Raw genomic sequence first — 11315 nt, forward strand, 5'->3', positions numbered from 1 at the left:
GCCTAGCGAATTCGCTGGGCAATTCAATTGGATTTCTACTGAAATTTTTATTAGTTTTTGGCCAATTCTATTGCAATGTTCAACAGAAAAATAATTTTCTATAGAATTTCCTCGGCTCAAATTTTGCAGGTGTTTCTCATTCTATTTTTCTTTTCTTTTCATTAAGAGAATTAAACGAAGAAAAGAGGAAACTTTAGCCGAGGAAAGTTCAACGGAAATTCAATTGAATTGTCTAGCGAATTCGCTAGATTTTCTGTGAAATTTTTGCATACGTGAAGTGAAAATTGATTTTAGCTTCAAATAAATAAATACACCTGACTGTCAAACCTTTTCCGAGAGCCTGATGAAGCTAAAATAATTAGCAAAACGTCGCAAAATCACAATTAAATGAATATTCCTTTAATTTTCTCCAACATGTCTTTAAATTTTCTGGATAACTATGCCATTAATAACATTCATGAAATTTTTTATCTATGAATGCAATGAAAATTTGAATATTCCCTCGAGAATCTAAAGCGACTAATCATCATATTCAAAACCATTTTTTACAAAAAAGAAAAACAATGAATAATTGCAGAAAATTTTAAATCTAGTAACACCCACGATCTTCAGGAACGTTTCCACTCGTTTAGTTGGTAATTTTCACTTCCCAATCCCCTGGCTAGCCTGCCTCTCCACCTCCCCTTTATTTCATCGAACTGTGCAGATGGAAGGGATGATCAGTTTACGCTTTGATGCGACAAGTGGCGTTCGATCTGTCAAACTGGAATAAACTCACTGTTTTTCCTCAAACAAATCCTCTCACTTTCGCTAACAATGACGTCCTCCACATCGTAAATTTCCATTATTCCTCGATCAAGCTTTCCCTCGAATTTCCACTCTTCCTGATCGAGAATAATTACAATGAAGCATATAGAACTGAACAAAGGCGAGCAGGAGTTGCATTTGCCGAAGAAAGATGCAACTACCAGCGAGCAGAGTATCTCCAGTCTAATTTCCACTGCATCCTCATCTCAGGATGAAAATTTCCGTGTTGCTAAGCATGCGGAGAACAGTTTGAAGTGCATGGAGGAATATTTGCACCAGCAACTGTTGACCGATGTCGTCCTCATTGCAGGTCAGTACCTCTGTTTTTTTATGAATGAACACGCGGAAGAAGGTCAAAGCAATTAAACCGTTTGAAATTGAATTACCACGCTGTTAAAAATTTTTAACTGAAATATCTGCATACGTTTTGAAAGTTTTATCATGTGACAGTTCCCCTGAAATTTCAAGGAATTTCGTCATTAGCTGTCATATAATGAAAGTTATTGAAAATTCAATTTGAAGGAAAAATCAATGGAAACTTTAATTTTCAGATTCATTATATGACGGAAATTATTAGAGATCAGGAAAATTGAGAAGGATGTACTTTCAAATTTTTAATTAATAATGAATTCAGGGTATATCAATACTGATTATTCATTTTTTGATTGAAAAATCAATTAAGTGAGGAATTCGTATCTTTTTGTTTCTGTTCAAATTTACAATTCGATGGAAAATCAACGGAAAATGTAAATTCCAGTTCAATTATTCCATGAAATTTATAAAAATCGTGAAGTTTCCATTCATTGAAAATTTGGAAATGAACATTCATGTTTTGATTGGACATTCAAGTAAATTGGAAAATTTTCGTCTTCCTGCTGCCCAAGAAATTTGGGATTCCATTGGATTTTCAGTGGTATTTGAAATTTCGTGATTTTTCACAGCTTAAATTTAATTCAATGCCGCTCTCCTGAAAATTACAACTAAAGTGCCCATGAAATTCCACTCTCCCTTCAATACTGCACTGACTACTTCCAGGAGAAAAACGATTTCCAGCGCATCGTTTAGTCCTCAGTGCAGGATCCGAGTACTTCTCAGCGATGTTCACGAGTTCTCTGAGGGAATCTGGTCAGACTGAAGTGGAATTAAGGGAAGTTGATCCGGATGCGTTGTGGGCGCTCATTCAATACTGTTACACAGGTAAAACCACCCAGGCCTGTCCCCCCGGCAGTAAAAGAGAGAATGATAACGATATTGAAATTTTTCTACGTCAGGCTGCATTGAACTTCGAGAGGACTGTGTGGAGACCCTCCTGGCAACCGCCAGCCTCCTCCAAATCGACGCAGTGGTGAAAGCCTGCTGTCAGTTCCTCATAAAACAACTGCACCCAAGCAATTGCCTTGGGATACGCATGTTCGCTGACACCCAGGGCTGCTCCCATCTATTAAACGTCGCACACACCTACACAACTGAACATTTCATGGAAGTGATGAAAAATCAGGAATTCCTGTTGCTTTCGGCAGATGATGTTGCCAAGTTGATCGAGTCTGATGATCTCAATATCCCTTCGGAGGAGATTGTTTTTCGAGTGAGACGATTAACTTACTGAATTCCAGGGGAGAATTTCAGGACAATTTTTGGGCTTTAGAAATTCCTGTAGATGCAATGGAAAAGTTTCTACAAAATCGTAGTTTCTTTAGAAAAAGTAATATGAATTTTCATCGTGGAGGACGAAAATTTAAAGGGAGAATCACTTGTAGAATGCAGTCAGTGATCGAACCAATAGAATTTCATAATAACTTAAGTATGAGAAAACTGGAAAAATCGTATTAATTGAATTAACAATTGCTTTTCTAAACTGCTTTCACTATACAATTTTCCATGCAATGTTTTCTACAAAAAATTAATGAATTTTATAACTGCCAGACTTTTTTATTGTGAGAATTCACAAAAAAATGTTGGTATTCCCACAGAATCATCTCAAAAAAACCTACAGGAGTATTTCATATGAGTCAACTTATTACGTCTCATAAAATCGTCATTGAATTCGTTCCATTCGCAGGCATTGATCAGTTGGTTGGAGCATGACCTCGAGATTCGTCGTAAAGACGCCAGCAGGCTGTTGGGATTGGTCAGATTGCCCCTGTTATCACCAGTCGTGAGTACTCCCAAGCTCATTATCATGAAAAACAATAGAAAAAGAATGACAGACATATTTTACGTACTGAATAGTTCATAGCTGATAACATTGACGGCAACGAGATATTCAAGGACGAGAAACGAGCTCAGGAATTGGTGATGGAGGCCCTGAAGTACCATCTGCTCCCCGAGAGACGTCCACTGCTCCAGACATGCAGGACTAGACCGAGAAAAGCGACTGTGGGACAACTGCTCGCCGTGGGGGGAATGGACGACAACAAAGGTGGAAAATGCGAAAATAATAGTCTAAGAAAACTGTTTTCTCCACGATTCTAGTAATATACTTTTACGAAAGATTGATGTTTCGAGAGTTTTTATTATATTCTGTATTATTTCTAAGGCGCCACTTCCATTGACGCTTTCTCCCTGTGTGATAATGCATGGAAGTACTTGGCTAGTCTGAATGGCCGTCGTTTGCAATTCGGAGCTGCTGTTGTTGGATCGAGATTGATTATTGCTGGAGGGAGGGATGGCTTGAAGACCATGAGTAGTGTCGAGAGACTGGATTTTTCTACTTTAAAGTGGAGCAGCCTGCCACCCATGAACACTCATCGTCATGGACTAGGTATTTTTTTTGTTCATTCCTTTTTGAACGGATATTTTAATATTCGGGGTGACGCGTCGGCTCTGGAATACATTGTTGTCTTTGTTCTGAATTCAATTATTGAGAAATGCAGTCATTTCGAAGGAATTCGTTGAATATTCACGATATACCCGTAAACGTGTGTCTCAATGCAGACACATTGGAACTATTCCAATAAATAAATTCGATAAATTTGGAATTGAATTGATTGATATCATAGGCTCTAAAGTTAGGGGTCACATACTAAATATTCATTGTGACGCTGGGGTTTTAATGTACACCGTTGCTTTCATTTTGAATTGAATTATTTAAAAATATAGAAATTTCGAAGGAATTGATTGAATATTCATAAATTAATTTATGGGTCACACAGAATCTATGAATTTTAGAAATGGATTAGGTCTTTTCCTTTTATTTCTCATTTTAATGGATATTGGAATATTCATAATGCTGCGTTAGTTATTTGTACGTATTTAGTTGCCTTCGTTCCAATTTTTATTATTCAGAAATATAGTAAATTTGAAGGAATCGATTGATTATTCACAAATGAACTCCTCATAACGTAGATACTGTTGTTATTTGGAACTATTCCAATGGATAAATTAGATAAATTTGGAATTGAATTGATTGCTCTCGTGATTCTGAAGTTACGGGTCATACGTAATTTATAAATTTTTATTGTCTGGAGATGTTGCATAAAATTGTGGCTCCAACACAATCTATGAATTTTAGTCATGGATTAGGTCTTTTTCTTTATTTCTCATTTTAATGGATATTGAAATATTCATGACGCTGCGTTAGTTATTTCTACGTATTCAGCTGCCTTCGTTCTGATTTTAATTATTCAAAAATATTGTAAATTTGAAGAAATCGATTGAATATTCACTCTGGTGTTAGTTGGAACTATTCCAATGGATAAATTAGATGAATTTGGAATTGAATTGATTGCTCTTGTGATTCTGAAGTCACGGGTCACACGTAATTTATAATTTTTTATTGTCCACAGGTGTTGCAGTTCTCGGTGGGCCACTCTACGCAGTTGGTGGTCACGATGGCTGGAGTTTCTTGCAGACAGTAGAGAGATGGGATCCAAATACGCAGGAGTGGAGCTACATCGCTCCAATGCCCGGCCCGAGGTCCACTGTAGGCGTCGCGGTGCTCAATGACAAGTATTTTTCACGGGGAAATTCCCTCACTCTTGATGGTTCATTGCATCTCGGATCCGGGCTAAATGTGTTTTTCTTTGTCAATTTCAAAATAGATTGTATGCAGTTGGTGGAAGGGACACGAACTCGTGCCTGAACACTGTGGATTGTTACGATCCACATACGAATAAGTGGACTAGCTGTGCATCAATGTCACAGAGACGTGGTGGGGTCGGCGTTGGTGTTGCCAACGGATGTCTCTATGCACTTGGGGGATACGACGCAGCTGCCAGGGGCTCCACTGCCTGCAGATATGACAGTGTTGAGCGGTAATTTTTGTTGTTGACATCATCTAGTCTTACTTTTTATTATCCTTTGCAGCTTGATTAGTCAGTTATGATGGGATTAAACGGAATTTCAACTTAACTCGAGAACAGATGAGTCTTTGATTGAAGTCTGATGTAGGTTGCTGACAATTTACTTTGTGGATTTTTCTATAGAGAAACAGTTCGATTGAAATTCCAAATCTTGTCCTAAAGAATTCACAATTTCAGTAAACAATTAATTAAATTTGAGTTTAATTATTCAAAGAAATTAATAGAAATCAGAGAAATTTAGGTAAATTTATTGTAGTGATATTGATACTGGATATTCATGCTTTGATTGAAAACTCAAGTTAAGGAAATTTCTTCTTCTTACTGCGCAAAAATTTGGAATTCCATGATTTTTCTCCTCCAAATCGAATTCAATATCCATTAGTAAAAAATTTCCGGTACACTTCTTCGAATTTTTTATCTAGTGACAGTTCCACTGAAATTTGAAGTAATTTCCTCGTTGAAAATACACAATTTGATGGGACAATACTCCATAAAAATTTATACAAATTATGAAAATTCAAATAAATTTCAATTAATTAAAAATTTCCATGCTCTTTTTATTTTTCTAATAATGTAAATTTGAACATATTGACCGACAAATGTAATGAAAATCAAGTACTCAGTGTAGTTTTTTAAAACATTTCAAAACTGAAATCAATTTTTCTGTTCTAAAGTCCAATTTACTGGTCCTCTTATATCACTTCACCAACTTTCAACAATGAGTTCTGTTTGTTTTTGAAGGTATGATCCAAAAACTGACACGTGGACCATGGTAGCACCAATGAGTGTAGCCAGAGATGCAGTGGGTGTTTGTCTCCTGGGAGATCAATTGTTAGCAGTAGGTGGATACGATGGACAACAATATCTCACTCTCGTTGAAGCATACGATCCCATTCTGAATGAGTGGCACCAAGTGAGTACACATTTATCTTTTTTGAATGTCAGGAATGTCAAATGAATTGACAAAGCCCCTGTTTTATTGAGCTTTAGAATTGTTACTTGAGTAGAGTTTTTTCATGTTCTATTTTTGTAGGTCGCGCCTCTCAGGGCAGGAAGAGCTGGGCCATGTGTCACGCTGAAAGACCCCATTGGCTGAAAAAAAAAGAGAGACGATGAATCTCAGGAGTCTCCAGGCGCTCGTATACGTAAGCATAATCAAAAGTTCCAGTGAAAGTGAAAACAAAGTAATATTCCTGAAGAACGAGTGGAGAAATCTCGATTGGTCTCTCCAATCGTATTGATATGAAGACTGAAAGTGGTCGACGGCTCAGTATTGTTCCGAAAATTCGTCAAACTAATTTATTCGTTCAACAAAAATTCCGTCATATCGTCGCAATCGAGGAATTTGATAATATTAAGTGTCTGCTTAAATGTACTAGTTTTAATTGTCATCTTGTATTCCTAAAATGTGATACTCGTGATTTTCACATGCTATTTTTGTACTCTCAGTGTGCTTTAAGTTACGGATATATTAATTAAATGTTCCGAGCCGTAATCTGATAAGAAAATTATATATTTGAAGAGATAATAAACATCTCATTTTTCATTCTTTGTTAACCCCGATTTTTTGAATGCCTGTGAATTTTCGTAATATTAAGTATCAGCCTAAATTGTACTAGTTTTAATTGTCATCTTGTATTCCTAAAATGTGATACTGGTGATTTTCACATGCTATTTTTGTACTCTCAATATTCAGTGAGTGTTGTACTCTTCAGTGTGTTTAAGCTAAGGACATCGTATATTAATGAAATGTTCCAAGCTGTAATTCATTAGATAGTAAGAAAATTATATATTTAAGAAGATAATAAACACCTCATTTTCCTTTTTTTCAACTCCTATTTTTCAAATGCCTGTGGAAATTCCCTGATATTGTCGCAATCGAGGAATTGAATAATATTAAGTGTCAATTTAAATAGACTCGTTTTAATTGTTCCTTTGTATTCCTAAAATGTGATACTCGTCATTTTCACATCCTATTTTTGTACTCTCAATAATTCAATGAGTGTTGTACTCTCAGTGTGATTTAATTTAAGGAATTTTAATTTTATCGTGTACTAATGAAATGTTCCAAGCTGTAATCTATCAGGTAATAAGAAAATTATATAGTTCGAAAGGTAATAAATACCTAGTTTATGATTTCTTCGTAAATCCCTATTTTTCGAATACCTGTGGAGACAATCATCAGTTAACATGCCGGAAATGTGCGGTGGAAATCAGAGGCTGGCTCAGCAAATTTATTCCTGACCATAAATGTCGCAATTGCTTCGGCCACTTTATCTGGGACATCTTCGTGGACAGCATGGCCACAGGCAGGCAGTACTTGCATTTGGAATTTACCTGCGTTAAAATGAAAAATTGACGCATTCTGCCCCATTTATCTTCATACTTTGATTCGGAAAAGAATGGAACAAAATAAATAATTTCCATGGGCTGTTGACTAGAAATTGTCGGGGGGAGTGGCATTAAACTCTATTTGGTCGCAGGTAGACTAGAATCCCCCAACTTTCCTGAATTTTCAATGAAAACATCAGTATTCAGATGCAAATAACATTAAATTTTCAATTAACTGAATTGAATTATTAATTTTCATGGACTAATTGAACTAAAATTCACAGTTTCCATCGATTTTGCCTTTAAATTTGTATTTTCAATTCCGAAATAATGTGATCGAAATTTCCAATAAGTGTACCGGGAATTACAGCAATAACTTTAACAGCGCATGCAATCCTGCGAACGAATTTCTTGAATTTTGTAACCATTCTTCAGATATTTTGACATCCCCACTCTCTACGTTAACCGACAAGATATTCCCTCATTGAATCCCTAAGAAAAATATAATCTCCATTGTACTGTACTGTAATTGATGCAATCCACCATCTTATTACCCGAATTGTTGTCAATATCTGCAAATATATTTTGCCTGGATATTATGTAACATCATTTGCACTTAGTACTTACCCTGCATTTGTCCCACAGTAAGATCTCGATCTAATCTGTCAATCCCAGCGAGGAGTAATAATTTTGGAGCAGGAACATCTAAAAACGCCGAGGACAGCCCCTTGAACCACCCTGTCCAGTATTTCTCAGTCTTAGCTAAGTTTATCCTCCAGCCATACTTCTTACTACTGGGGCTCTCCGGTGGCTTCGACACTGGTGCCTCGTGCTTCACTTCGTCTTTACCATCCTCTTCACTGGCATCCTCAGGGATGACGTCCTCCCTCTCTATCGCAATAGCAGCATGATCGTCCGTGTGATGATTCGACAACAGGAACTCTTCTATATCATGAGTCGCCAGTTTGTTTGTTTGAGTATTCTTTATCTGTCCGGGGACGGAGATTTTAGCTGACAGAACGTTTCGTATCTGACCACTGCGGACACACCACTCGATGGCCTGTGGCATTGACGAGAAATTCGAAGGTCTCGACCTCAGGAAACTCTGCATTGATGTCAATGCTTCCATAGCTGTTCCTTCGACTACGTCGATTACAGTGACACCAGTTAAATTCTTGAGAAGAGGGGCTGCTCTCACAGCCACTGCACCACCCATACTGTGGCCCACTAAGACCACGGGGTTGTTTTCCGTTACTGCTTCAATCACTGCAGCAACATCTCTATTACAATGAACGATTCATTATTCTGTAACTGTTATTAGTTAATCTGAAACAGATTAACTAATCATTGTCTTCAGACAGTCGTTCAAATAACGAATGGACAAGCTGGGTACTTTAGAAAATTTAAAGCCACAGAAATTTATAACCAGTAGGTTACACTTTTCTAAGTAGTTATCACACTCTGAAGGAGCTGTGAACTATTTTCGTGTAACGTTTTGTATGCCTTATGATAAAATCTGCATTCGTTGAATAAATTCATATTGCTGGTAGAGAAAAGAGCATTGAACAGTTTTAGAATGATAATGGGCATTTTCAGGAATTTTGTGATGCAAATTCGATGAAAACCATTAGACACGAATCTTTCTCTTTCAATGAAGCATGAAATTCTCACTCCACATTCACACTTTGTGTTATTACAGGTTTTTATGTAAGTAAAATGGAAATACCAGAGGCCCTTGGGCAATGGCCACTGGCAGTTCTTGAATGAACTCGCGACGAATTGTGTAAAAAAACAATATTGAATAATTGATTATTAGAGATTGTTGTCTTTAGGTGACGATATGACGATATTCACTTTGGTCTTTATGACTGGTTTTTAGTCTGCTGGAGCAGTTCGTACAGTACAGACGTTTCTTCCTCGTGCACTTTTAACAAAGAACAGAAATTAGATTTGAATTCACTGCATTTTATTTCATTTAATTTCCCATTTCCAATAAAGATCAATAAGTGTGGATGATTGAAAATGTCTGCACTTCTGTTTGACGTCATAGTGCAGGCTGTTCGTACAATTATTTCTTGATTGTTCGCGATTTCTCAAAATAGAAAAAATTAATATAACAATTCAGCTCTTTATCACTCACGTGGCTAATGTTTCTGCAGATAAATCTTCATCATTCGTTGTATGCGTGTCACCGTGTCCCCTCAAGTCGATCGCTAGGACTCGACAGACAATCATCGATGTAATCGATTTCTGGGGAATGATGAATATTAGTCATTCCAAGGAATGTTTTCAATTCAGGGACGAAGAGTCCTTAAATAAAGAGCTTCAAAGTCCAATTAACTTACGGTGAATTCAGCCCAGGTGAGGGCACTGTATCCCCCACCGTGCAAAAGAACAAGCGTCGGCCCTTCATCCCCGGTAATATAATAGTGAAATGTATTATCCCCGACAACAATGTCCTTAGATTCACTGAAATACGGTGTCCACTGAACCGGATCATAATCCCGCTTTCGTTGCAGAGCTCTGGCCTTGCAAGACCTGGAATTCCCGTACAATTTAACATTTTTCCTGTGATTTTCAATTTTTCGACTCTCAACAATTGGCGAAAAAATCTCATTTCTGTCACAATTTGACATTTCAATGACACTACATAATTTTCTAACCTCCCAGTGGCGAAATTCAGTCCAGACGGCGGAAGTTTCGACTTCAAAATTGACTTCTGGAGTGCTGACATGTCTCTACAATTCAATATGTCACCTAGATGTCTTTGTTCACAATAATAAATTCACGGTAATGTAATTGTTTTCAAAAATATCCACTTGGCATCACTCCTCGGCTATAAACAAATGATTGAATGTTTTGACGGCTCGGTCGATTGATTCCGGATGAGTTTGGATTGGAGGATTCCAGGGGGCAGCGACTCGCCGACGTAACGCGGTGCATCATCGAACTTCTCATCCTCGTGACTCCAGCGGGAAAATTCGATTCAATTCTCCAGTCAACTGATTATCACTCTCACAGGTAAAACGAGCTATTTCCTTGAATGGACGAATTATTCTCGATTAGATCTCGCGGCATAAACGCCGTTGGCACGTAACGAGAAAAAATCACGTCCCTTCGTTGGATAAACTCAACTCAGCGCATTAATTATCCGCACGTAACAATGGCACCGCAAAATAACTCGTTAGAATATTCCATTTTGAAGGGGAGTATAAAAACCTCGAAGACGTGGGGACAAAAAAATTGAAAACAAACTCATCACCCAATGCCGATGTTAACGTGCCATCTCGTACCATCCGTGATGACGTAATTCTTCTCTTCTTATTTCTATGTAATTCGAACATATCCGGCTGGATGGATCCACAGAGAAAAAAGTTTCTGGCTTTCAGCACGACGATACTGAAATTCAGGATCATGGTACTGAAATGAAGAGCCCTGGGTTCTTAAGGGGAGACTACTATGAGTTTTAAAAGGCGCGGGCTCAATAGACAGAAAATTCATTGATTTTTTATTTTTTGAATTTGATCGATTTCGCTCATTTTTCCGACTTTAACATTTTTTCTCAGTCACCATACGTTTGAGTGCTTTCTAACAAACAGATTCGGATTCTGCGTCGAAAAATTTATCGAGTAGCATAAGTTTCATCGTCCGGCCCGAACCTTCGCGTATTTTGTCGGACCGCGAAATTAACAATGAATTTTAAGGTATAATTTAAATAGTCCGGGGATACTACGGAATAACAAATTATTATTTTCAGTAAAAATTATGGAGAACTAGAAGTTTCTTCTGACTCGCAGTTGTAATACCACCAGACCTTAAAAATGATCGGATACTTCACGATAGGTTTGTTGTAAACAAATGAAGATGCCAAGTTTT

General features: G+C 37.3%; 2 protein-coding genes across 3 annotated transcripts; one reads left to right on the forward strand and one right to left on the reverse strand.

The window, feature by feature from the left end:
- Positions 1-741: 741 nt before the first annotated feature.
- Positions 742-6919, forward strand: LOC107036284 (kelch-like protein 5). Its single transcript, XM_015254125.1, has 10 exons — positions 742-1117; positions 1843-2004; positions 2079-2392; positions 2867-2962; positions 3037-3226; positions 3344-3568; positions 4593-4755; positions 4848-5060; positions 5850-6021; positions 6142-6919. Exons 1-10 carry the CDS (start codon positions 904-906, stop codon positions 6202-6204), a joined length of 1812 nt encoding a protein of 603 aa, XP_015109611.1. The 5' UTR covers positions 742-903; the 3' UTR covers positions 6205-6919.
- On the reverse strand, positions 5645-10849 carry LOC107036285 (protein phosphatase methylesterase 1). 2 transcript variants are annotated; one of them, XR_001460779.2, is made up of 6 exons: positions 10103-10848; positions 9785-9977; positions 9580-9689; positions 8067-8719; positions 7234-7445; positions 5645-6200 (listed from the first exon to the last, which is right to left on the reverse strand). XR_001460779.2 is itself a non-coding variant. In XM_015254146.2 (6 exons), the coding sequence occupies exons 1-5, from the start codon at positions 10171-10173 to the stop codon at positions 7294-7296; spliced, it is 1179 nt and encodes a 392-aa protein (XP_015109632.1). In that variant the 5' UTR covers positions 10174-10849; the 3' UTR covers positions 5645-6200; positions 7275-7293. The 2 variants fall into 2 exon arrangements, 1 of the variants encoding a protein (XP_015109632.1); XM_015254146.2 differs by having other exon boundaries at positions 7275-7445; positions 10103-10849.
- Positions 10850-11315: the final 466 nt, after the last annotated feature.

Source organism: Diachasma alloeum, unplaced genomic scaffold (assembly GCF_001412515.2).
Source record: "Diachasma alloeum isolate Michigan unplaced genomic scaffold, Dall2.0 Dall_scaffold_00176, whole genome shotgun sequence".
NCBI lineage: Eukaryota > Metazoa > Arthropoda > Insecta > Hymenoptera > Braconidae > Diachasma > Diachasma alloeum.